The following is a 27947-nucleotide window of genomic DNA, read 5'->3' as shown; positions in this document are numbered from 1 at the left end:
GCGATAAAGTCTTGAAACCTCAGCTATCCAGTTTCATATAAATTATTCACAAGTCTAGGTGATATTTGAGATGAGTCTTAAGAGAGGAAGAGGAATTCTAGGGAGGAGGAGGCAAGGCATGGCCAGGCAGAGGGACTGCCTATGCAGGGGCATGAGGGAGAAAGTACGTGCCTGGATTTCCAATTTTAACTAAGGATAATTTCACACCAGATCTTCTTTATTTTAAAAATCTAATCATTTTTGCTAATAACCCTTGTCTGTCTCTGATACAACTTTTTTTTTTTTTTTAACCAGTCTCTCAGGCTAGAAATTTTGTAGTTATCTTTGCCTCTTCTCTCCTTCATCCTGTAAAATCCTACCTGTTGGGAATACATTACTCTCCCTTCTTCAGAACGTTTTATCTGTGTTTTCTTTTCCATTCTCTGCTATTAACTGTAACTTCATATTCAGTTCCACTGCTGCCTAGCTTTCTGTGCCCTGCTAGGTTCATCACTATCCATCCAAAAAACATAAAATGAAAACTGTTTCTACTCACACACTTCTGATACTAAATGTGTGGGTTTTCCACACTAAGCAGTTCTCCAGTTGTCTGCAGATACAAACTCGTGTCCCACAATTCAGTTCTGACACTAGTACCAGAGTTAGCACAGACCCCATAGCTAAAGGGCTCACAAGACTGTTCTCTACTTCAAATGCCAGGTGCTCATCCTGGGTGCCCAGGGCATCCTGACTTCTGTCCAACTTGGCTACAAATCAGGGGGTTCCCATGATCCCCTCTTCAGGTTCAATAATTTGTTATAAAGGTTCACAGAACTCACGGAAATGTTACTTATGTAAAGGATACAAATCAACAACCACAAGAAGAGGTACATTGGGTCCTGTCTGGAATGTCCCCAGTGCAGGAGCTTCTGTCCCTCTGGAATTGGGTATGCACCACCTTGCCCATACATGTATGCATTCACCAACTTGGAGGCTCTCTGAACTCTCCCCATAGTCCACATTGGTTAGGGTTTGTATGGAGGTTCCATTTTGAGGGCATGACTGATTGCTGATTAAACTCAATCTTTAGTCCCTTTCCTATCTCCAGAGGTTAGAGGGTGGGGCTTAAAGTTCCAAACTTCTAATTATGGCTTGGTCTTTTTGATGACCAGCCCCGACCTTGAAGCTATCCAGAAGCCCACCAAGAGTGTACTAGTTAGAACAAAAGATGCTCCTATCACTCAGGAAATTGCACAAGATTCAGGAGCTCTGTGTTGGGAACCAGGCAAAGAGAACAAATATATTTACTGTCACAAGTCCTTATTTCTCATTATTTACAAATGTAGTTTGTTCTCATGATCCCCTTACACACAGTTCCACTTCCTACCTTGGCTGAAGCCACATCCCCTCTTTATCTGAAATGGTCTTATCCAACTCCTATCCAGCCTTCTCTATTCCCACATCAAGACTGTCTGTGGAGCTCGGTGGCTCACACCTGTAATACCAGCACTTCTGGAAGGCCAAGGTGGGTGGATCACAAGGTCAGGAGTTTGAGACCAGCCTCAAAGTAACATGCTGAAACCTTGTTTCTACAAAAAATACAAAAATTAGCCAGGCGTGATGGTGTGTGGCTGTAATCCCAACTACTCAGGAGGCTGAGGCAGGAGAATTGCTTGCACCCAGGAAGTGGAGGTTGCAGAGAGCTGAGATCATACCACTGCACTCCAGCCTGGGCACAGAGCAAGACTCCGATTCCAAAGCAAACAAATAACAACAAAAATGCACTTGGAAAAAGTACATATTAGCCACCAACTCTCAAAATCATCTGCTTCCCTTACAGAGATTATCACTAGATTGTTGCTTTGCTTCAACCTGGAGAATTTTAACTTAGAAAACTCAGGTATAAGGTTGCTCTTGGCCGGGCGTGGTGGCTCACGCCTATAATCCCAGCACTTTGGGAGGCCGAGGCGGGTGGATCATGAGGTCAAGAGATCGAGACCATCCTGGTCAACATGGTGAAACCCCGTCTCTACTAAAAATACAAAAAATTAGCTGGGCATGGTGGTGCGTGCCTGTAATCCCAGCTACTCAGGAGGTTGAGGCAGGAGAATTGCTTGAACCCAGGAGGTGGAGGTTGCGGTGAGCCGAGATCGCGCCATTGCACTCCAGCCTGGGCAACAAGAGCGAAACTCCGTCTCAAAAAAAAAAAAAAAAAAAAAAAAAAAAAAAAAAATAAGGTTGCTCTTGAGGGAATGTGAGATATAGAAAGCTGAAGGTTGGAAACAGGATGGAGAGAGGCAGATGAGGTTTGGCAAAAAATCAATGAGAGAGAAGACAGGTTAGTGGGGAAGGGGAAGAAGAGTGTGCTAAAATATGTTTAAGAGGGAAAGACAGAATTTCATAGGGATTACCGAAAGCATTTAAAAAAATCTCAATCACCTAATATATTCTGTGTTTCTAAGACCAGAGTGGGACCACAAAGGCTAACAACTTTCTTAGATGTTAAAAAAAAGCTTTAAGAAAGAAGACCTACTGAAAATAAGCCCCTCTTAAAATGCAAATTTTCTGCAAACGAGGGTGATTAATGAGTAGACAGATGTTGTGTTGTCTTGAACACAAAGCATGGAAGGCTACAGTATCCATATTCTGCTGATGAGCTGTTTAGTATACTGTTTATTATCTTAAGCATAATACAATATTTAAGGGCTTTCATAACTATATAATCTTCCCCAATCCAGAAAGCCTTTCAAATTGCTGAAGATAATAAATTTATCACTTTGTAGATGCCAATTTTCTTTGATGTTCTATCATCTTGCAATGCTTGCAACAGTTTATTAATTACAATTTAGTCTCTCTACGTTTATATGCTGGGGGTAAATAGGACGCTTTTTTTTTGGTAAATGGGATCAATGGAACAGGAAATTGTATCTTACACTCTAGTACAAGCAAGTGCTACAATAACAGTCCTTTGGTATGGCTGACCCGATTTGTTGCTAGGTTCTATATTTTGGCATTAAAACTGCTGTGGTAACAAGATAAAGAGGACCGATAAACTATGGTAAACCGGATGCTTCAGTAAGTTTGTGGAGCTGTGCCTTATAAAAACAGGAGGGGGCTGGGCACCTGAAGAACCCAAGAAAAAGGATTTCAGAGACCAAATCAGACCCTACAGAAAACCACATACACTGGTTTGTCTGCACACCTTTTAAAGTATTGGCAAATGCTGCCAACAAGATAGTAAAAAAATAAACTGATGGCCGTTTTAAGAAAACGATGCAACTCGATATTTGCTCTACACTGCCTCTTCCTCCAACATTCTTATTTGCCTTTCTCAGGAGTCTGAACTTGTATTCCTGGTTTGGCGATTAAGGGAGTGGTAGGAAGAAGGCAGGCAATGAAGGAGATTTGTGCATTTTATACAATTTTGAAGCGAGAAAGGAAATCAGAGGTCAAAGTGGTTCAAACGCTGGTTTTGGCGGAGGAAACCAGAGCTCCAAAGTCCTAGAAGTGGGTGGGCCAAATGCAAATTTGGCAAATCATTAAACCCTTGGAGGCAACCTTTATCCCCCCCTGCTGGGAACACCAGCACCGCTCAAGCTTTTCCAGTACTGAGAGGATTTTAAAAAATCCTTAGAAGTCAGCGGGCATAATTGGAAAAGCACAGAACCAGGTTTACCGAGACAAGAGCCCTACGTCCTCCGTGCTTCTCAGCCAATCCATCTGCAACAAGACTCCTTGCCTCCCTGGGCTCTTTATTCCACGTAATTTTTCTTTTTTACAGTAGGCAAAAGCAGTTTTGTCCTTTCTATTTTAGATTATTAAGGAGGCATGTTGCAATGTATTGGGGGAACAAAGGAAAAAAGCTCCAATTCGTTCGAAGAAAGCAATCTGACGACAGAGGCCAAATCTACAGACATTCAATGATTTAAACTACAAGACAACCCGGTACTACCAAACAGTATCTGACCCCTTTTTTCACGTTCTATATCTTTCCTGAAGCTGAAATCTGGTGCTAGCCAGGACCAGTACACACCCCCAGAGCTATTTCATTCCATTGGCTGGCAGGCCATCCGAAGCCTACACCCTGTAGATTTACTGTCAGGACGCCCGGTGTTTATTTTTCAGAGATATTACACTGCTTGTAATTCTTTGTGTTTTTCCTTTTTTGGGGGGCGTATAAACCTGTCAGAATGGGAAAATTACTTAATTGAAACGATTAACGCGCGATTAGAAAATTCCTTTGGCTAATAAAACTCTAAATTTCAAACACAGAAGCCAAGTCATTTTCTATGTTCCTATATCATCTGTCACTGTTGGGACAGGTGTGAAAAAAAATCAGAAAACGATTTGATAGTTTGCATTTAAGGGAGTCACAGAAGCCCAAGAACATTGACGAGGCATTACCACACCGGCCGGTCATTCCCTTTCCTAGCAGTGCATTTCCGCAGGACCCGCCGACACCGGGACCACAAGGAGACCCGTGCAGCGTCTACTCAGCCGGCAATCTCTGCATTTGCAGAGGCCCGGGGTGACGGCGCGGGGGAGGGGGCAGGCCAACTGCATGACGGTTTTAAGGTGGAAAAAAATCACCCTCCACAGAGCCGGCCACATCCAAGGCGGGGTGACCCTGGAGGGGACTGTGGGAGGGGGACGCCGCCCTCCCCAGCTAGGCTGGGCTGAGCAGCGGCCCCGCACCGGCAGGAGGCCGAAGAGGCAGGGCCGAGGGGAGGCAGGAAGGGCGGGACGGGGCCCGGCCAGCGCTCACCTCCCTTGCAGGGCGTGCGGTGCTGGCTGTGCTGGGCCCGGTAGCCTTCGATGACCTCCCAGGAGCCGTCGTCGCGCCGGATGGGGAAGGAGAGGCTCAGCACATGGTTGCAGGGCTTGATGATCCGCAGGATGCCGCGCACCCGGTTCCGCTTCTGCTCCTCGCTCTCCCGGGTCCTCAGGTCCTCCACCAGCTTGTCCTCCACAATGCTGGCGCCGCGGTCGAAGAAGCCCTCCACCATCTTGAAGAAGTTGGGGTCGTCCTCACGGTCGGCCACCGCCTCGCTGTAGTGGCGCCGGGCGGCCAATGCGAGCCCCGGCTGCGGGGCGGCGGCGGGCTGTCCGCGGGCCCGGCCCAGCAGCGCGGCCGAGTCGGCGGCCGCTGAGCCCAGGGCGGCGGGCCCGGCCCGGGACAGCAGCAGCGCTTCGCCCAGGTAGCGGTACATGGCGGCGGGCGAAGGCGAGGTGCGAGATGGGCGCGGAACAGGCGCGCTTTCTAAGAGTCCCCGCGACTAGGGAGGAAGGGCCCGGCGCGGGTTGCCCTTTTAAGCCACAGCTTCCTGCCTGTCCGGCTGTCCCCTCCCCTCGGGCGCTTGCCACCTAACGGGGAGGACGGACTTCGGGGGCCGGGCGCCGCCCAGGGCGCCGGGCCTCCGCCTTCGCCGCGGCCTCGCCCGGCCTTGCAGGCGGCGGCGCGTGCCGGCGGGGCGTCGGGGGCGCGCAGGCGCGGGCGACTCCGCGCGCATGCTCGCGCGCCCCGAGGGAGGAGCTCCCTAGCAGGCGGCGGGATCTGGAGGGAGGCCGTCCCCGCCTCGGGCTGGGCTCTCAGGTCTGTGCGCAGCGGGGGTAGCCCGGGGTCTGGGGGGAGGGGAAGGGAGGGGAGTTGGGTGGCTCTGTGGGGCGCTGAGAGGTCGAGTCCCGGGAGCGCCGTGCTGGTGAAGCCTGGCGGTCTGGCCGCGGGCCGGGGCGAGTGAGTCACGGACGCCCCTTCTTCCGCCCGCGCGCCCTTGGAACAGGCGGCCCACCCGGGCCTTTCTCCTGGCGGCCTCAGGCCTGGGCTGGGTGCGCGGGGCGCTGGGACGTGGGCAGGGAAGCGAGGCGGAGCCGCCGGCGCGGAAGGCCGGGCTGAGGGCTCCGCGGGGCTGCGCAGAGCCGCGCGACACCCGGAGTTCCATGCTGCGTGGCTGGCGGGAGCTGGAAAGGAGTCACTAGCTCACGGACTCTGACCACGCGAGCTTTTCTTGAACCACTGAACTGCTCCGCAGCGTGGAGATCACACAGTTAGGCACATAGTGGTTGTGTCGCCCCACAGCACTGACTGCTTTACCTTTGCAGACAGAGGCTCTGGGCTGGCGCTTCGGGAGGCCGAGGCGGGAGGATGGCTTGAGCCCAGGAGTTCGAGGCAGCAGTGAGCTACGATCGCTCCACTGCACCCCAGCCTGGGCGACAGAGGGAGACCTTGTCTCTTAGAAAAAAAAAGAGGTTCTGAAATAGTCTAAAATAAAACAAGGAAAGTAAAAATGCGATAATGCCCCCAGGAAATTCTTTCTCAGGCACATATTTGTTAAATGGTTCAGTATATGATTTATTATTTATTTATTTTTTTGAGACGGAATCTCGCTCTGTTGTCCACGCTGGAGTGCAGTAGTGCCACTCAGCTCCGCCCCGCTGGTTGCTGCGATTCTACCTCCTCAGCCTCCCGGTTAGCTGGGATTATAGACCCACCCCACCACGGCCAGCTAATTTTTGTGTTTTTAGTAGAGACGAAGTTTCGCCATGCTGGCCAGGCTGGTCTCCAACGCTTGACCTCAAGTGATCCGCCCGCTTTGGCCTCCCAAAGTGCTGGGATTACAGTCGTGAGCCACCGAATCCCGCCCTAGTATATGATTTATAAACTTTAAGCTATATGAGGGTTCAGTTATGTACTTCTATATATTTGATAGGAAATGCTAAAGTTAAACAATCCTGTGGATAACTTTGGTGCTTTTAAAACTAATGAGGCCGTGTGGCACGGTGGCCCACGCCTGTAACCCCAGGGGCCAAGGCAGGTGGATCGCTTGAGCCCAGGGACTTCAAGACTAGCCTGGCTCATCTCTATAAAGAAAATAAAAAGAGCCGGGTGTGGTGGCTCACATCTGTAATCCCAGTGCTTTGGGACACTGAGGTGCGCCTTGGCCTGAGGTACGGAGTTCGAGACCGGCCTGACGCACATGGAGAATCCCCGTTTCTACTAAAAATACAAAATTAGCCTGGCGTGGTGGTGCATGCCTGTAATCACAGCCACTCAGGAGGCTGAGGCACGAGAATCTCTTGAACCCGGGAGGCGGAGGTTGCGGTTAGCCGAGATCCCGCCATTGCACTCCAGCCTCAGCAACAAGAACGAAACTCCGTCTCAAAAAAAAAAAAAAAAAAAAAAAAAAAATATATATATATATATATATATATATATATATATATATATATGAAGCTCTAATGACAGTTGTTAAGACGAGCTGCCAAACGCCAAATTACTAACGTTAGCGGTACTTGGGTGGTTTTAAAATGCCACCCATTTGACTTGCCAAACCACTATGCTTCCTGATATGGCCACGTTATTCATCTTTTAAAATATGGAAGAGAAAGTTCTTAGTTCTCGAAATACTGTGTTAGGGCCAGGTGCGGTCACTCACGCCTATAATCCCAGCACTTTGGGAGGCCGAGGCAGGTGGACCACGAGGTCAGGAGATCGAGACCATCTTGGCCAACACGGTGAAACCCTGTTTCTACTAAAAATACAAAAATTAGCTGGGTGTGGTGGCACATGCCTGTAATCCCAGCTACTCCGGAGGCTGACGCAGGATAATCACTTGAACCCAGGAGGTGGAGGTTGAAGTGAGCTGAGATCTCGCCACTGGACTCCAGCCTGGCCACAGCGAGACTCTGTCTCAAAAAAAAAGAAAAAAAAATTGTGTAAAACGTAAGGTAACAACCCTGATCTGTTAAACTACATTCATATATCTCAGTGTACTCTCAAAAATTATCCTTTCATACAGGTGGACCTTACATTTTACCTTATTTGTTAAATACATGATAGTTATTAATTGTATTTCCACTGTGTTTTTCAGTGAAAAGTAGACCCTGACCTGAATCCTGAATTTTCCTTGATGGTCAAAAGATTAAGGTATGGAATTTCCTTTTTACTAGATGAATTATCGTTTTACTCTTTTACATTGCAGTCCCCGAATCCTGCAAAAAACCTGCAAAGCTTAAGAATAACACAACTAGCATCAGTAAACATATGGAAATGTTTTTCTTTTTGGTTTAAATTATTTAGTATGTTCTGAGAAAAATGGTTTAAAAGCTTAGTTTATTGTTTTTGTTTATCTCTCTCCCTTTTTTTTTTTTTTTTTAATAAACATAGCCTTCAGAATAATAAATTTTTAACTTGATTCCTCTGTGGCTTGTTCACCTGATTTCAAGAAGGTGGAGTTGGGCCAGACGAGGTGGCTCATACCTGTAATCCCAGCACTTTGGGAGGCTGAGGCAGGTGGATCACTTGAGGTCAGGAGTTCAAGACCAGCCAAACCAACATCATGAAACACTGTCTCTACTAAAAATACAAAAATTAGCCAAGCATGTTGCGGGACATACAAAAATTAGCCAGGCATGGTGGGGAGTGCTTGTAGTCCCAGTTACTTGGGAGGCTGAGGGAGGAGAATCACTTGATCCAGGGAGATGGAGGTTGCAGTGAGCTGAGATTACGCCATTGCACTCCAGCCTGGGTAACAGAGTGAGACTCCATTTCAAAAAACAAAACAAACAAAAAAACCCCCACAGAATTGAAGAAGCTTTGGAAGAGGTAAGAAATATTTTCTATTGAGAATCTCCTATGTGTAGGTACCTTACAAACTGGTTTTATGAGTACCCTATGAAATAGATGCTTTTATTTTAAAAATCATTATGTTGGTTTTTTTTGGTTGTTGTTGTTGGTTTTTTGAGGCAGTCTTGCTTCGTTGCCCAGGCTGAAGTACAGTGGCGCAATCTCAGTTCACTGCAGCCTCTGCCTCCCAGGTTCCAGGAATTCTCCTGCCTCAGCCTCCCAAGTAGCCAGCATTACAGACATCCACCACCATTCATTAAAAAAAATAATTTAATTTGAAAAGATAATACATACTTTCTGCTTTCTGTCTCACTAGATCGGTCTATTCTGGACCTTTCATATAAAAGGAGACATACAGTATGTGGCCCTTTGTGACTGTCTTCTTTCACTTGGCATAGTATTTTAAAGGTTTATAAACGTAGCATGTATCAGGTACTTCATTTCTTTTTATGATTACATGTTTTTGTTGTATAAACTGTATCATTTTAGAAATCTATTCATCATTGATGGACACTTGGGTTATTTCCACTTTTTGACTATTTTGAATGATGCTGTTATGCACTTAGGTGTGTGTATATCTTTTCAGTTCTCTTGGGTGCATTTATACCTAAGAATGGTTCTTATGTTTAAATTTTTGAGGAACTGTCAAACTGTTTTCCATAGTGGCTATACCCTTTAAATTTCTACCAGCAGTGAATGAAGGTTCCAGATTCTTTATTTCTTCACCAACACTTGTGTGTCTTTTTGATTATAGTCATCCTAGTGGGTATGAAGTATTTATTTGCAGTTCCTTGATGAGTAATAATATTGAACATCTTTTCCTGTGTTTATTGGCCATTCGTATGTCTTGTTTGGAGAAATGTCTATTCAGATCCTTGCTTGTTTTTAAGTTGGGTTGTCTTTTATTATTGAGTTGTAAGGGTCTTAAAAATATATTTAGATATAAGTTCCTTACCAGATACATGATTTAAAAATGTTTTCTTCCATTCTTTAGGTTATATTCTCCCATTTTTAATAGTGTCTTTGGAACACAAAAGTTTTTAATTTTGATGAAATCCAATTATAAATGTTTTCTTGTGATACTTATGATTTTGCTTTCGTATGTAAGAAATCATCTAATGGGAGGTTATGAAGATTTACGCCTTTGTTTTCTTCTCAGCTTTTCATAATTTTAGCTTTTGCATTTTGGTTTTTATCCATCTTGTGTTAATTTTTGTACATAATGTGAGAAAAGGATCCAATTCATTCTTTTGCATGTGGATATCCAGTTGTCCAAGCACCATTTGTTCAAAAGACTATCTCTTCCCCGTTGAATTGTCTTCACACTCTGAAAAATAAATTGACCTAAACTTGAAAGTTTATATTTGGACTGTCAGTTCAGTTCATCCATGTGTGTTTCCTTACACCAATACTATACTGTCTTGATTACTCTAGCTTTGTAGTAAATTTTGAAATTGGGAAATGTGAGTCTTCCAACTTTTTTTTTCCCCCAAGATTGGTTATTCTGTGTCCATATGAATTAGAATCATGTTATCAATTTCTGCAAAGAAGTCAGCCGGAATTTTAATGGGAATTATGTTGAATCTATAGATCAATTTGGGAATGAGTGCCAGTTTCTACAATATTACATCTTCTGATTCATTAACATAAGATATATTTCTGTTTATTTAGGTCTTTTAAACTTCTCGCTGGGCGCAGTGGCGCGTGCCTGTAGTCCCAGCTACTCGGGAGGCTGAGGTGGGAGGATCGCTTGAGCCCAGGAGTTCTGGGCTGTAGAGCGCTATGCCGATCGGGTGTCCGCACTAAGTTCGGCATCAATATGGTGACCTCCGGGGAGTGGGGGACTACCAGGTTGCTTAAGGAGGGGTGAACGGGCCCAGGTCAGAAACGGAGCAGGTAAAAACTCCTGTGCTGATCAGTAGTGGGATCTAGCCTGTGAATAGCCACTGCCCTCCAGCCTGGGCAACATATTGAGACCCTGTCTCTAAAAAAAATAAAATAAAATAAAAATAAAAAAAAATTTAAAAAATGAACTTCTCTCAGCAATGTTTTGTCATTGTCAGAGGATGTTTTTCACTTCTTAATACTGAATAAGCTAATAGCAATTCCCAAAATTTATATGAGATGGTAACTCCCAAAATTCTGTAGCATAACAAGATTGTTTCTTTAGTGGCAAGCATATTCCAGGGTCAGAATAATTTCGAATCAAGTATAGGATTCAAGAGAATCAAGGCTGCAGCAGTAATGCTTTGAGTCTGTACACTTGTGTATATTTGGCTTAAATGTTTTAGGAGAGTCAGCCTTTAAAATTTTAAGAGATTAGTCTGTTATTTCAAAATAAAATATGTAATCAATCATCTAATAAAAAAGCAAGCTGTGTATTTTTTGTTGAATTTATTACTAAGTATTCTTTTTGATGCTATTGTATGAAGATTTATTTATTTATTTAGAGATAGGGTCTTAATTTGTGGCCCAGGCTGGCCTTGAACAACTGGGCTTAAGACATCCTCCTAGGGCCGGGCGTGGTGGTTCATGCCTGTAATCCCAGCACTTTGGGAGGCCAAGGCGGGCAGATCACGAGGAGACTGAGACCGTCCTGGCCAACGTGGTGAAACCCCGTCTCAAAAAAAAAAAAGATATCCTCCTTCCTCAGCCTCCTGAGTAACTGAAAGTACAGGTGTGCGCCACCTCGCCTGAATCAGAGTGGTTTTCTTAACTTCAGTTTCAGCTCGTTCACTATGAGTGTATAGAAATACAATAGTTCAGGCCGGATTACAGGTGGCTCATGCCTGTAATCCCAGCACTTTGGGAGGCTGAGGTGGGTGGATTGCTTGAGGCTGGGAGTTTCAGATCAGCTTGGCCATCATACTGAAACACCATCTCTATCAAAACACAACAAATTAATTAGCTGGGTGTGGTGGTGCATGCCTGCAATCCCAGCTAATAGGGAGGCTGAAGCACAAGAATTACTTGAACCCAGGAGGTGGAGGTTGCAGTGAAACCAGATTGTGCCACTGCACTCTAGCTTGGGTGACAGCGAGACTGTCTCCAAAAAAAAAAAAAGAATAGTTTATTCTATATTGATTTTTGTATGCTACAACCTTACTGGACTCATTTATTCATTCTGCAAAAAAAGAAAAAGAAAAAAATTTTAGTGGATTCTGTGATTTTCTATGTACAAGATGCTGTCATTTGCAAATGGAGATAGTTTTACTTTTTCCTTTCCAATCTGAATGCGTTTTAATTTTCTTATTTAATGCTCCTCATTAGTTTTTAATGTTGCATAGTATTTTATTGCATGGATGCACCATAATTACTTTTGCCAATATCTTACTGATGGACATGAAGGTTATTTCCAATCTCTTGCAGTTATAACAGTACTGTAATAGATAACATATTACAAAGAACAGTTCTCAAATCTTTTCGTCTCAGGACTACTTTACCTTTTTATGCGTAAGTTTGGAGTTTGCACTTAGAATGAATTTAATAATCATGAGACTTTTTTTTCTTTTTTTTTTTTTTCTTTTTTATTTTGAGATAGAGTCTCACTCTGCTGCCCCAGGCTCTAGTGCAGTGGCACCATCACAGCTTACTGCAAGCTTGAACTCCTAGGCTCAAGCAGTCCTTCCACCTCAGCCTCCCAAGTAGCTGGGACTGTAGGGGTGAACCACCACCTGGGCAATTTTTAAATTGTTGGCTGAGCATGGTGGCTCATGCCTGTAATCCTAGCACTTTGGGAGGCTAAGGTGGGCAGATTACCTGAGATTGGGAGTCCAAGACCAGGCTAGCCAACATGGTGAAACCCTGTCTCTACCAAAAATACAAAAAATTAGCCAGGTGCAGTGGTGCATGCCTGTAATCCCAGCTGAGGCAGGGAGGCTGAGGCAGGAGAATTGCTTGAACTCGGGAGGCAGAGGTTGCTGTGAGCCGAGATCGCGCCGCTGCACTTCAGCCTGGGATACAGAGTGAGACTTCATCTCAAAAAAAAAAAAAAAAAGAAAGAAAAAGAGAAAGAAAAAAAAAATTTAACATTGTTTTGAAGGGATAAGGCCTCCCTATATTGCCTAGTCTGGTCTGAAACTTCTGGGTTCATGTGATCCTCCTGCCGTGGCCTCCCAAAGTATTGGGATTACGGGCATGAGACACCATCAATTTGAACAAGCACTTTTTTTTCCCGTTTTTTAAGAGATTGCTTTTCCTGAGTAAACAAGGACTTTTAAAACAAGGAACTAAAGATCTTGAAATTTTTATTAGATCCCAGTATTTCTAATTTTAATATGATTTAGTTCTCAAGCTAATACTTCATTAATCAGCCAGATGGAAGTGGGGATAGAAAGGGACTCCCTACTATGGAAACAACATGTACAAAGCTTAAAGATAAATGAGACCATGGTTTGAAACTTTGGTTAAAAGCAATTTGATCACAACGATTTGGCTTAAACAGCAATTTGATTGAAAATGAATATTCCCTAGATATGGTTTTTTCAAATATTGGTTATTTTGGTACATTGTGAGTTGTTTTTCAAGCTTTTGTGCCAAAGTTTTCGGGAAAACCTTTTCTAGTATTTGCTTTTGTGTTTCTAATTGATTTTCAGAGAAGTTGCAATTTTAACTTTTTTTTCCTTTTAGTGAGCGTGTTTTAACAAAAAACAATAACAGACTGTATCAAAGAAAAGGATCTGTAATCTTCAGGGTTTGTAGTCTTTTTCCTCTTAAAAACTCTTTTCTTCATAAATGTCAGTTATATCCGTATGGTTCGTTTGGGTAAATCTTCATTTTGTTCCATTGCTGAGAAACAGTCAACAGAGGTTTATCAACTCTTGCTTAAGGGTTTCTTTCATGTTGTGAGTAAATGTGAAAAATGTAGGATCTAGTCCTTTTAAGCTATCATGCAAGAAACCTGTGAGGTCTCTTAAAAATTAACTGCGGCTCGGCGCGGTGGCTAATGCCTGTAATCCCAGTACTTTGGGAGGCTGAGGTGGGCAGATCACCTGAGGTGAGGAGTTTGAGACCAGCCTGGCCAACATGGTGAAACCTCATCTCTACTAAAAATACCAAAATTAGCTGGGTGTGGTGGCAGGTGCCTGTAATCCCAGCTACTTGGGAGGCTGAGGAAGAAGAATCACTTGAATCCAGGAGGTGGAGGTTGAAGTGAGCTGAGATGGCACCACTGCACTCCAGCCTGGGTGACAAGAGCAAGATTCCATCTCAAAAAAAAAAAAAAAAGAAAGAAAAATTTACCATGCTTATAAATGGAAGTTAAATTAGGAAAATATAAAGGAAAAAGTAAAAAGAAAATGCAAATTAAAATGTTAACAAATTAACTGTACTAAGGTAGGATTTTTTTTTTTTTTTTTTTTTTTTTGAGATGGAGTCTCACTCCGTCATCCAGGCTGGAGAGCAGTGGCCTAATCGTGGCTCACTGTAACCTCCACTTCCTGAGTTCAAGGGATTCTCCTGCCTCAGCCTCTTGAGTAGCTGGGATTACAGGCATGTATTACCACGCCTGGCTAATTTTTGTATTTTTAGTAGAGACGGGGTTTCACCATGTTGGCCAGGCTAGTCTTGTACTCCTGACCTGTGATCTGCCTGCCTTGGCTGCCTAAAGTGTTGGGATTACAGGTGTAAGCCACTATGCATGATCACTAAGGTAGGATTCTGATCTCACCTATATGTTATGTATTATGCCTCTCTTTATCTTCATTTTAAAATAAAGGTTAGGTTTTTTTGTTTCCTTTATGTATAAAGAATGGCACATTCAGTTATTCATCATTCAAGATGCCTTACCATTCTGCTTTAATGATGTGGACCACATCTAGAAAAGAAAGTCTTTATCTTATATTGAGCATTTTGTTTTTCAAACTTTTAGATCAATTGTAATTTCACTATGGTGTTAGAGGATAATGAGAAAGGAAGTGTAAGGTGAAAATGGGGCACATCTGTAAGGCTGCTAAAAACAGACATAACTGAAAAATACACCAGAGATGCAAAAAGTACCTTTCCCTTGACCATCCTGGAGGAGTTGCAGAAAAAACAGACTTTACCATGAAGCATATACCTGAGTATAATTACATTGAGCTTGCTTCTTAGTGAAAGGTCAGTGAAGGACTAGGGATAAGGTAGAGACACTAATAATGTTGAGCCAGCTCAAAAAATTAAACCTGAAGTAAGCAGGTAGAGATTCCTTAAGATGCTTTGACCCTCAAATAGCAATATCAAAATAAAAGTGGCTTAAAGGAAAGCCATAAACCAAGATAACATTATCTAACAAGAAGCCTAAAGATGAGCTTTTCCATTGTTGGTCCAAGGGCTCAGTGATACCATGAGATACCTAAGTGTTCGTCTCTCTGTTATGTCCAGCAAGTTTGTGATATTTTCCCTAACAGTTGTAAGATGGCTTTAGCAGTTCCAGAGGTCACATGCAGCCATAACTAAGTTGTTTGGAGAAACAGCAGTTTCCTCCTGTGTATATCCCCATATTAGTGAAGAAACCGTTTCCAAAGCCCTGCCAGCTGCCTTCAGCTCTCTTAGACCCCAGTAGCTAAGATTGGGTTGGTTACATGCCACGCCCTGGCTGTAAGAAAGGCAAAAGGAGGACCTAGGACCTGCTGGCACTTTTGACCTCTGAAGTACAGGCACGCTGTGTCAGCCAGGAAGAAAACTAGAAGGAGTAGTTTTTTTTTTTTTTTCCGAAATGGAGTCTTGCTCTTGTAGCCTAGGCTGGAGTGCAGTGGCAGGATCTCGACCCACTGCAACCTCCGCCTCCTTGGTTCAAGTGATTCTCCTGCCTCAGCCTCCTGAGTAGCTGGAATTACAGGAACCTGCCAACACACCTGGCTAATTTTTTGTATTTTTAGTAGAGACAGGGTTTCACCATGTTGGTCAGGCTGGTCTTGAACTCCTGACCTCGGGAGATCCACCCGCCTCAGCCTCCCAAAGTGCTGGGATTTCAGCCATGAGCCACCACGCCTGGCCAGAAGGAATAATTGTTAGAAAACTCACAGTGTCTGCCATATTTGCCACAGAAAACAACTAACTTATTCTCTGCTGTCTTATTGTGGTAATATATTTTTTTAATGCAATTTTCAAGGGGGTAGACATTCTTAAGTATGATACCGAGAATTATGATACTTACAGTTTCATGTTGTCTACACTAAGCTCTTCGAATTTTGGTTCTCCTTGATATCTTACACAATGGTAACAGTTTTAAAATTATGCCTTCTGTTTTTTGAACAGCTTTTTAGTAAGGAAAACTTGCAAGGAAGGAGTTTCACGTTGTCGTGTTTACTCTCTTCCCAGATAGGCAGACAGAAATCCATCCTCAACTTCTGGGGGACATCTGAGGATTATAATGAAATATCAGGTGTTTAAATGATTTCAGCAGACTTTTAGATGAAGTTGCCATTAGCAACTTTTTATTATCAATGTAACACATAGGCAAGTGGCTTAAAATAAGAGGGCTAAACTGGCCTTCATGTTGAAATTAGAAATTCTTGCCTTTCTTTGTCCTATAGGCAGAAATGATAGTTGCATTGGATTCTCTGTGTTATAGTAATATATCATCAGAAGGATAGCTTTGGAGGAGACTATTCTGAAGATACATGGGGTGGATATTCGAAGCACCCTTTACATAGGAACTGTCCTCCGCAGTTTCCACATTAAGTGTGGAATCCTTGTGATAGCATTCTTGGGGGACCACTGAAAACCAGTGAACCACAGAGATTCTCTATAAATACCAATCTAAAGCAATGATTTTTTTTTTTTTAAATAAGATTTAAAAGTAGAATAAAGGCTGGGTGTGGTAGCTCATGCCTATAATCCCAGCACTTTGGGAGGCTGAGGCAGGTGGACCCCTGAGGTCAGAAGTTCGAGACCAGCCTGGCTAACATGGTGAAACCCCGTCTCTACTAAAAATATAAAAACTTAGCTAGGCGTGGTAGCATGCCCCTGTAATCCCAGCTACTTGAGAGGCTGAGGCAGGAGAATCACTTGAACTTGGGCGGCAGAGGTTGCAGTGAGCCGAGATCTTGCCACTGCACCCCAGCCTGGGCAACAAGAGAAAAACTCTGTTTCCAAAAAAAAAAAGTAGATTAAAACCTGAACATTCTGAAAAACTAACTAAAAATGCTTATAAATATGCATCAAGGGCTGGGCACAGTGGCTTACACCTGCAATCCCAGTACTTTGGGAGCCCAAGGTGGGCAGATCACCTGAGGTCGGGAGTTCAAGACCAGCCTGATCAACATGGAGAAACCCCATCTCTACTTAAAATATAAAATTAGGTGGGGTGGGAGGTCACTTGAGCCCAGGAGTTAGAGATCAGCCTAGGCAACAAGGCAAGACCTCATCTCTAGGCCGGGCATGATGGCTCATGCCTGTAATCTCAGCACTTTGGGAGGCCAAAGGGGCATGGATCACTTGAGGTCAGGAGCTTGAGACCAGCCTGGCTAACATAGCAAAATCCTGTCTCCACTAAAAAATACAAAACAAAAGTTAGTGGCTGGGCATGGTGGCTCATGCCTGTAATCCCAGCACTTTGGGAGGCCAGGGTGGGCAGATTATTTGAGGTTGGGAGTTTGAGGCCAGACTGTCCAACATGGAGAAACCCCATCTCTACTAAAAATATGAAATTAGCCAGGAGTGGTGGTGCATGCTTGTAATCCGAGCCACTCGGGAGGCTGAGGCAAGAGAATCACTTGAATCCAGGAGGCGGTGGCTCACACCTGTAATCCCAGCACTCTGGGAGGCTGAGGTGAGCAGATTACCTGAAGTCAGAAATTTGAGACCAGCCTGACCCACAGGGAGAAACCTTGTCTCTACTAAAAGTACAAAATTAGCTGGGCGTGGTGGCGGGCGCCTGTAATCCCAGCTACTTGGGAGGCTGAGGCAGGAGAATTGCTTGAACCTCGTGCTGGGATTACAGATGTGAGCCATTGTGCCTTGGCCAAGTTTATTTCTAAATAATTAAAATTTCCTTAACTCTGTTTCTACTAGGTAATAGAAAACAAGCCTGTTAAACAATTTTGCCACTTTAGGATAAAAAGTCAGTAACATCTGGTTTAACTAAATTAATTCAATGTTAATCTAAACCCTTGGTAAATATTCAGTCCTTTGGATAAATATTCAGTTTCCTCACATAGTCCATCCCTTCACTTTTTTTTTCCTGTGGTAGAGGGTATTGGCAGAGAAATCTTAAAATTTTTCCTGGCATTAAGGAGGAATCATCTTATCTTTGTGCCGTCCTCTGTCCTTCTGAGCCATTGCTAATGACTGGCTTGGTCTTGAATGGCACTGTCTGTCTCTGCCACATCTGAGGCTGATGTCCCTGCTATTACTGTAGCCTCTGGGCAACACATCTGTGCGTGCTGGGTCCTCCTTAATCCCAGGCTCTTTTGGGGCCACTGGCCCAATGGAGAGTCCTTAATGCTGATGTGCTTGGGACTCTAATAAAGCAGCTTTTCAGGAGTGTGGTTTGGGCATGTCATTGGCTATTATGCCTTTACCAACTAATGTAGTATTAGATGCAAGGTTTTGCTAAATGGCTGCAGTCTCTTTACCACAACTTGGGAAGGGGAAACACAATTATTTCTCATTCTGGGTCCTTCCCCACAAACTCTCGAGAGTTTTCTCACCTTTTCTCAAATAAGATTTTTTTTTTTTTTTTTTGAGACGGAGTTTTGCTCTTATTGCCCAGGCTGGAGTGCAATGGCGTGATCTCTGCTTACTGCAGCCTCTGCCTCATGGGTTCAAGCGATTCTACTGCCTCAGCCTCCTGAATAGCTGGGATTTTAGGTGCCTGCCACCATAGCTGGCTAAGTTTTTATATTTTTAGTAGAGACAGGGTATTGCCATTTTGGCTGGGCTGGTCTCAAACTCTTGGCCTCAGGTAATCCACCCACCTTGGCCTCCCAAAGTGCTGGGATTACAGGCTTGAGCCACCTCACTCAGCCCCTCAATTAAGATTTGGCTCCAAAGAGGACAGGAAGTAAAAATTCTGAATTTACATCTACTCTTTCTTCTAACTCTTGTTTTTCTTTGAACCCCTCTCCCAAGTTTTTATGTCATCTTGATCAATGCGAGAGAACTGTACTTACGTTATCACCTGCCTTTCCTCTGTGCCGGAGTTTACATTACAAAGTCTGCCATGAAAGTTTTCTTGATTTGGTTGGTGATGGCTAAAGTTACAGTTTTAGAACTTAAAAAGCTGTCTTGGCCGGGTACAGTGGTATGCTTCTGAGGATGAATTTTATATACACACATATAAACATTCACACATATATATTTGAGTTCAAAATGTATGTTACTACACTTCACAAAGGAATAAGTAATTTCATAGATTCTATATCAATGTTAAATCTTGGCTGGGTGCAGAGGCTCATGCCTGTAATCTCAGCACTTTGGGAGGCTGACACAGTTAAGATCACTTGAGCCCAGGAGTTTGAGACCACCCTAGGCAACATAGTGAGATCCTGTCTCTACAAAAAATACAAAAATTAGCTGAGCATGGTGGCACACGCCTGTAGTCCCAGCTACTTGGGAGGCTGAGGTGGGAGGATTGCATGAGCCCAAGAAGTTGAAGCTGCAGTGAGCTATGACCACCACTGCACTCCAGCCTGGGCAACAAGAGAGAGATCCTGTCTCTCAGAAAACAAGCTCTCTTTCAGCCAGGTGCAGTGGGTCATGCCTGCAATCCGAACACTTTGGGAGGCTGAGGTGGGCAGATCACCTGAGGTCAGGAGTTCGAGACCAGCCTGACCCACATGGAGAAACGTTATCTCTACTAAAAATACAAAATCAGCTAGGTGCGGTGGTGGGTGCCTGTAATCCCAGCTACTTGGGAGGCTGGGGCAGGAGAATCACTTAAACCCAGGAGGCGGAGGTTGTAGTGAGCCAAGATTGTTCCATTGTACCCCAGCCTGGGCAACAAGAGCAAAACTCCGTCTCCAAAAAAAAAAAAAAGCTCTCTTTTCTCTTAGAAAAGAGGATCTTATAATTGAAATTATAGAATCTTATAATTGAAATTCTTAGTTTTCAAGAATTGTGGATGATTTTAATGGACCAAAGACCTAAGTATAAGAACTGAAACTATAAAACTCTTAGAAGAAAATGTAGATGTAAATATTCATGAACTTAGATTAGGCAGGTTTCTAATATGACTTCAAAAGTGCAAAAAGCCGAAGAAAAATAGATAAATTGGACTTTATTAAAATTAAAATATTTTGGCTCACTGCAACCTCTGCCTCCCGGGTTCAGGCAGTTATCCAGCCTCAGTCTCTTGAGTAGCTGGGACTACACATGTGCACCACCATGCCTGGATAAGTTTTGTATTTTTTTTTTTTTTTTGAGACGGAGTTTCGCTCTTGTTACCCAGGCTGGAGTGCAATGGCGCGATCTCGGCTCACCGTAACCTCCGCCTCCTGGGTTCAGGCAATTCTCCTGCCTCAGCCTCCTGAGTAGCTGGGATTACAGGCATGTGCCACCATGCCCAGCTAATTTTTGTATTTTTAGTAGAGACGGGGTTTCACCGTGTTGACCAGGATGGTCTCGATCTCTTGACCTCGTGATGCACCCGCCTCGGCCTCCCAAAGTGCTGGGATTACAGGCGTGAGCCACCGCGCCCAGCCTAAGTTTTGTATTTTTAGTAGACACGGGGTTTCACCATATTGGCCAGACTGATCTTGAACTCCTGACCTCATGATCCACTTGCCTCAGCTTCCCAAAGTGCTGGGATTACAGGCATAAGCCACCAGGCCTGGCCCTTAAAATTAAAACATTTTTTAAAAGTTTTAATTTTTTTGAGACAGAGTCTCACTGTGTTGCCCAGGCTGCAGTACAATGACACCATCATGGCTTACTACAGTCTTGACCTCCCCAGACTCAAGCAGTCTTCCCACCTCAGCCTTCTAAGTAGCTGGGACTGTAGACATGTACCACCACATCCAACTAATTTTTGTATTTTTTAAATCATATAAGTGGGGGCTGGGCATGGTGGCTCACACCTGTAATCCCAACACTTTGGGAGGCTGAAGCACATGGATCACTTGAAGTCAGGATTTCAAGACCAGCCTGGCCAACATGGTGAAACCACATCTCTTGTAAAAACACAAAAATTAGCTGAGTATGTTGGCACATGCTTGTAATCCCAGCTACTCGGGAAGCTGAGGCATGAAAATCTGTTGAGCCTGGGAGGTGGAGGTTGCAGTGAGCCGAGATTGTGCCACTGCACCCCGACAGAGCAAGATACTATCTCAAAAAAAAAAAAAAAAAAAAAGAAAAAGAAATGGGGTTTCACCATGTTGCCTAGACTGGTCTTGAATTCCTGGGCTCAAGCAGTCTGCCTGCCTCAACCTCCTAAAATGCTGGGATTAGAGGTGTGAGCCACCACACTTGTCCAAAATAAAAAACTGTGTTTCAAAGGATATCATTAAGAAAGTGAAAAGACAACCTACAGAATGGGATTAAATATTTGCAAATTGTGTATCTGTTAAGGGTCTGATATTTAAAATATGTAAAGAACTATCACAGCTCCATGATAAAGAAGTAAATAATTCAGTTTAAAAAATGGGGAGAGAATTTGAAGAGATATTTCTCCAAAGAAAATGTACAAATGGCCAAATAAACATATGAAAAGTTGTTCAACATAATTATTCATTAGGGAAATGTAAATAAAAATCACAATGAGGCTGGGCGTGGTGGTTCATGCCTGTAATCCAACACGGAGAGGCTGAGGCAGGAGGATCACTTGAGCCCAGAAATTGGAGACCAGCCTGGGCAACATAGGGAGATGGATGTGATGGTTCGTGCTTGTAGTTTCAGCTATTTGAGATGCTGAGGTGGAAGGATCTGCTTGAGTGTGTGCTGTTGAGGCTGCAGTGAGTCCTGATGGTGCCACTGCACTCCAGCCTGGGCAACAGAACAGGACGCTGTCTCTAAAATTACAATAATAGGCGGAGCGTGGTGGCGCACGCCTGTAGTCCCAGCACTTTGGGAGACAGGGGTGGGTGGATCACGAGGTCAGAAGATCAAGATCATCCTGTCTAACGCGGTGAAACCCCTTTTTAGAAGTCTCTACTAAAAAAATACAAAAAATTAGCTGGGCGTGGTGGCACATGCCTGTAGTCCCAGCTACTCATAGAACTCAGGAAGTGGAGGTTGCAGCGAGCAGAGATCACGCCACTGCACTCCAGCCTGAGCGACAGAGTGAGACTCCGTCTCAAATAATAATAATAATAATAATGATAGTGGAGATACTAAATCACACTCACTAGAATGACTATAATAACTTAAAATCTCAAAAATAAAACCCCAACAAATGTTGGTGAGGATGTGGAGAAATTGGAACCTTTATAGGGTTCCTTACTGATAGGAGTGTAAAGTGGTGCAGATGCTGTGGGAAACAGTGGCAGTTCCTCAAAAAGTTAAACATACAAGCCGAGTGTGGTGGCTCACGCTTGTAATCCCAGCACTTTGGGAGGCCGAGGTGGGCAGATCATGAGGTCAGGAGTTCAAGATCAACCCGACCAACATGGTGAAACCCCATCTCTCCAAAAATACAAAAATTAGGTGTGGTAATGTGAGCCTGTAGTCCCAACTACTCAGGAGGCTGAGGCAGGAGAATCACTTGAACCTCAGGAGGTAGAGGTTGCAGTGAGCCGAGGTTGTGCCACTGCATTCCAGCCTGGTGACAGAGTGAGACTTCATCTCAAAAAAAAAAAAAAAAAAAAGTTAAACATACAGTTGCCATATGACACAGCAGTTCCATTCCTAGGTCATCTCAAGAGAACTGACAACATATATCCCCATTCAAATACTTGTACATGAGTGTTAATAGCAACAATATTCATAATTGTAAAAGTCGGAACAGCCTAAATGTAGATTGGCTGATGAATGGATAAACCATATGTGGTCCGGCTGGGTGTGGGCTCATGCTTGTGATCTCAGCACTTTGGGAGGCCAAGGTAGGCCGATCACCTGAGGTCAGAAGTTTGATAACTGCCTGACCAACATGGAAAAACCCCACCTCTACTAAAGATACAAAATTAGCTGAGCGTGGTGTCGCATGCCTGTAATCCCAGTTAGGAGGCTGGGGCAAGAGAATTGCTTGAACCCAGGAGGTGGAGGTGGCAGTGAGCCGAAATTGCGCTGTTGCACTCCATCCTGGACAACAAGAGCAAGACTGTCTCAAAACACACACACAAACACACAACAAAACAAAAACACACACACAAAACGTGGTCCATCCATACAGTAGAATATTATTTAGCCATAAAAAGGAATGAAATATAGATTCATGCTGCAACATGGATAAACCTTAAAAACATTATGCTAAGAAGCCACAAAAGATCACATATTATATGATCCAACTTATGTAAAAGGTTCAGAACAGGCAAATCCATAGAGATAGAAAATGGTTTCTAGGGATGGGGGGCAGGGAGGCAATTTGGAATGACTGTTAATAGATACGGGGTTCCTTTTAGGTGACGGAAATGTTCTGGAATTAATGGAGATGGTTGCAAAATGTGAATACACTAAAAACTACCAAATTGTGCACTTTGAAATGGTAAATTGTATGCTATGTGAATTTTATCTCAATTTAAAAAAAATTATGGGCTGAGTGCAGTGACTCAAACCTATAATCCCAGCACTTTGGGAGGCTGAGGTGGGCAGGTCACTTGAGGCCAGGAGTTTGAGACCAGCCTGGCCAACATGGTGAAACCCCATCTTTACTAAAAATACAAAAATTGGCTGGTTGTAGTGCTAAACACCTGTAATCCCAGCAACTGGGGAGGCTGAGGCATGACAGTTACTTGAATCCAGGAGGTGGAGGTTGCAGTGAGCCAAGATCATGCTGCTGCCTTCCAGCCTGGTTGACAAAGTGAGACTGTCCGGAAAAAAAAAAAAAAAAAAAAAAAAAAAAAAATTATGGTATTTGCTTTGGAATTAAATAATTAGTAACCTTTAGTAATCCAGTTAACTTCTATGTCTTAAATTTGTCTTTGTACTGAAGTAGTTGAATGCCACTGATCCACAGAATGAGTTGCCAGAGAACTGGGGTAATATTCTCTTTGTGGGAAAGATAATACTTTGTTATTACTTAAAATTAGTTTCCATCCGAGTATAAAACATATCAATTGAAGGGTTTTAAATAGTGAGTGATGTGGTTCAATTTATATTTGTAAAGATCACTTTAGTTGTTTCCTGGAGACTGGATTGGTGGGGACAAGGTGACATTGGTGAACTTGGTTAGAAAGTTAGTCAGAGCCAGGCTCAGTGGCTCATGCCTATAATCCCAGCACTTTGGGAGGCCAAGGCAGGTGGATCATCTGAGGTCAGGAGTTCGAGATCAGCCTGGCCAACATGGCAAAACCCCTACTGTACTAATACAAAAATTAGCTGGGCATGGGGTGGGCACCTGTAATTCCAGCTACTCAGGCGGTTGAAGCAGGAACATCACTTGAACTCAGGAGGCAGAGGTTACAGTGAGCCGAGATCATACCATGGCACTCCAGCCTGGGTGACAGAGTGAGACTCCACCTCAAAAAAAAAAAAAAAAAAAAAAATCAGTGCTCTAGGGAAGAAATAACAATAGTTATATTATGACATGATAATGAGTTGAAGATAATTGAATAGACAAAATATGTTTTGGAGATAGTTTGATATGAGAGGTAAGGGAAAAGAAGTAGTCATGTGTGGCTCTTTGTTTCTGGCTTTAATAACTCCAGTAGTTCTGGAAGAGACTCAGTGGGAAAATTAAGGACATTTTGGATAAATTAAGTTTGTACAAATGGGGTTGCCAAGTGGAGGTGAGTAAATGAAACTAGAGCTTGGAGGGCTAGGTGTGGTGGCTCATGCCTGTAATCTCAGCACTTTGGCTGAGGAGGCTAAGGAGGGCAGATAATGAGGTCAGGAGATCGAGACCATCCTGGACAACATCATAATGAAACCCTGTCTCTACTAAAATACAAAAAATTAGCTGGGCATGGTGGCACGTGCCTGTAATTCCAGTTACTCGGGAGGCTGAGGCAGGGAAATCACTTGAACCCAGGGGGCAGAGGTTGCAGTGAGCTGAGATTAGGCCACTGCACTTGAGCCTGGGTGAGTGAGACTCCATCTCAAAAACAAAACAAAACAAACAAACAAAAAATCTAGAGCTTCAGAAAGATCTGGAGCAGTTATAAATCATATTTAAAACAATGGGTATGGGTAGAAACACCTAGGGATAGAGTACAGGAAATAGAGTAGGGCACAGTATACAGCTGTGCCAAATTTCACACATACAGGTTAGATAGCGGAGTGGGTCTGCTTTGTTGAGAATGCCCTGAAAGTTTGAGTAATGGTAAGCACGTCCATTTTGACATAATGAGGCAGTGGTGATGTTGTAAGAGGAGCTTCAGTGTAGCGGTGGGAATTGAAGTCAAACTGTCATGGGTTAAAACGTGAATTGGAATCCCAGCACTTTGGGAGGCTGAGGTGGGCTGATCGCCTGCGATCAGGAGTTCGAGACCAGCCTGATGAATATGGTGAAACCTCATCTTAAAAAAAAAAAAAAAAATGTGAATTGGATATGAGGAAGTAGAGTGTGCAAAGATAATTTTCTAAAAGTTTTACTTGGAGGAGGACAAAAAATTGAGAGTAGACAGTTTGAGGAGGATGAAGGGTCAAGAATTCTAAGCTAGTGATACAAATTTCATCAACATCAGTGAATAGGTAATGTAAAAACATTAATCCTGGTATGGCAGTGAGAAGAGCAAAGAAAGGAGCCTTGGGGGAATATCAGCTCTAAAGATTGAATAGAGAAGGAAGGAGTGATCTAAGAGGTGGAAGGAGTAGGAATTATCATAGAAACTTTAAGCTTCTTGAGGGCTTGTGAGTATGTCACGTTCATCATTTTATCCAAAGTTCTTATTACAAAGTAGCTTTCAGTAGATATTTATTAAATGAAGACAAATTTTAAGAGCCATCTGCAATGTCAGATGTAGCCCACATTTGAAGGAATGTGAGGACAGAGAAGTGTCCCTTGATTTTGGTGTTAAGCAGCTGATTGCCACCTTGTATAGAACAGCTTCAGTTGAGTCTCCGTGATAGAGATAAATGCCAGGTTGCTGAGGACTAAGCATGGGTATTGGTTGAGAATGGAGAGAGTAAGTGCAGACATTCTGTTCAGAAAGCTTTGCTCTTTTTGAAGCTTTGCTCATAGAGAGATACGAGATATTAGTTAGAGAGGCAGGTTGTGTCTAGATGAGAGAGACTTCAGCATGCTTATATGCTAATTGGAAAAAGTAAGAAGAAAGGGAGAAGTTGAAGAAGTAGAAGGAAGGAGGTGTATGTGATTGTATGTTGTCTTTGAGGTTAGTGGGAATGGGGTGAAGATACTGGGTTGCATGCAGTACAAATGAGAATACAGTTTCCACTGAAGTAGGAATGAAGGAAGAATAGATGGTGCAGATGGGGAAGTGTATGGGTGGCAGGTGAGAATTTGGGATATCAACACCTGAGTTTTTTCAGTGAAGTGGAATGTCATTCACTGAGATTATAGTGGGAAGGAAATGATGATTGCAGGGAACTGTTTGAAGAGAAAGGGAGAATTTTGAGAAAGCCTTTGAGGGAAGTGAGAGGGCAAACTGAATGGGAATACTTAGAAAAAAATGGAATCATAGGTGTTTCACAGCTGTGGTGTATATATTTGTATGAATGATTTCCCCGTTCTCTCAGGGCTCAACAGCCTGAGTGAGCACACAGGTTGAACAATTGGATTGATTTTGGCCTGGATTTTATGTGTCAGTGTGACAGAGAGGGTAAGGAGGCAAGATATTTCAATAGAGAGTGTTTGAAGTAGGGGGTCATTGAGTCTAGGCTGAACAGGGAACATATGAAACCAGAAGGTGGCTCCTGGGACATAAAATGGTTGGTGTTCAAGAATGGACAGTGGAATTGAAGAATGAACAGGAGGAGCAGTTGCTGGTTATGACAGACTATAGAATCCAGCTATGGAGTGGGTTTATGAAGCAGAGACAATGTTCCCAAATCTTTAGTGAACGTGAGACATTGTCATCTATTAGAACTTTAGCACAAAGGCAGGTGGTAGCAGGTAAGAGGTAAGGAAAATTTGGGGGAGAAAAATTCAGTTTTTAAAAATGTTTTAGGCCAGACATGGTAGCTCATGCCTATAATCCCACTACTTTGGGAGGCTGAGGTGGGCAGATGGCCTGAGCCCAGTAGTGTGAAACCAGCTGGGGCAACATGGCAAAACCCTTTTTTGACAAAAAATACAAAAAATTAGCACAGTATGGTGGCATGTACCTGTAGTCCCAACTACTTGAGAGGCTGAGGTGGGAGGATTTCTTGAGCCCAGGAATTTGAGGCTGCAGTGAGCCGTGATTGGGCCACTGCACTCCAGCCTAGGGAACAGAGGGAGACCCTGTCTCAAAAAAAATTCCCCCAAAAAACAACAACAAAAAAATTTTATTTTGGTGATGGAATTCTCTATTGTTTTGAAGAGTTTGTTTTAAAGACATTAACCGTTTTTCTGGAGGGATATTCTATGAAAAAGTGGGTTTCATCATCAGATAAGTTTGAGAAACTGCAAACTCGGTGGTTCACAAGGAACATCAGCTTAGGTTAATAAAGGCTCTGGGAAATGATGTTTCTATTAATTACTTAACATTTATTGGGCACTTTCTAAGGCTCTGTTCTAAGGCTCCCACATGCATTATTGTTTCCAGGCTTTATAGCAACTCTATCTCGTCTAAGTCACATGGCTAAGCTAGAATGGAAGAGCTGGGATTCAAACCCAGGAAAACTGGCCCCATACCGCTCCCAAGCCTATAACCAGTACAGAAACAGGCTTGACATTAAATTCAGAATTTCCCATCTTGTTTGGTTATGGAACCTTATTATCTTTCAGTATTTATACAGGGATTAGTCAGTTGTCCATGGCCTGGGAAATGCTGCCTGAGTCAGCCTACACTGGTGACCGTAGTCTTTTAAACAGCATTGTTTTAGATTAGAACTAGTTTTTTCTAACTTGGTTCTCTGTTGATAATACTTAAATGTTATATTTATTTATTTATTTTTCTATTTGAGAGCCTGGTATTTTGACTTCAAGGCATTTTATATTTCCTTTCACAATGACCTTCCCAGGAATGAAAGATACTGTCACCACCACACATTACAATTGATGTACTAAAACAGTTTATAATCCAAATAACTGTTTGACTTTCCTTTCTCTAGTCTAAGATTATCTTACTGTAATTTGTTTTTTAAATTTAGAGACAGGGTCTTGCTATGTTGTCTAGGCCAGTCTCAAACTCCTGAGTAGCTGAAAATATAGGCATGTGTCATCTCA

At 43.4% G+C, this 27947-nt stretch overlaps 2 protein-coding genes across 8 annotated transcripts in view; one reads left to right on the top strand and one right to left on the bottom strand.

Moving 5' to 3' along the window:
* Positions 1–5285, bottom strand: part of GLUD1 (glutamate dehydrogenase 1) — a 36773-nt gene extending 31488 nt beyond the window's left edge. The window contains exon 1 of the mRNA XM_003945169.4: positions 4745–5285. Coding sequence (XP_003945218.3) covers positions 4745–5189 — 445 coding nt within the window. The 5' untranslated portion in view covers positions 5190–5285. The remainder of the gene's footprint in view (positions 1–4744) is intronic.
* Positions 5286–5462: 177 nt separating this feature from the next.
* Positions 5463–27947, top strand: part of SHLD2 (shieldin complex subunit 2) — an 86236-nt gene continuing 63751 nt past the window's right edge. For all 7 annotated transcript variants that reach the window (XM_003929958.4, XM_010340563.3, XM_074382176.1 and 4 more), the window contains exons 1-2: positions 5463–5572; positions 7848–7903. The gene's annotated coding sequence lies outside the window, so the exon portion shown is untranslated. The remainder of the gene's footprint in view (positions 5573–7847; positions 7904–27947) is intronic.

Source organism: Saimiri boliviensis, chromosome 12 (genome assembly GCF_048565385.1).
Source record: "Saimiri boliviensis isolate mSaiBol1 chromosome 12, mSaiBol1.pri, whole genome shotgun sequence".
NCBI classification, from domain to species: domain Eukaryota; kingdom Metazoa; phylum Chordata; class Mammalia; order Primates; family Cebidae; genus Saimiri; species Saimiri boliviensis.
This window is presented reverse-complemented; position numbering and strand designations above follow the sequence as displayed.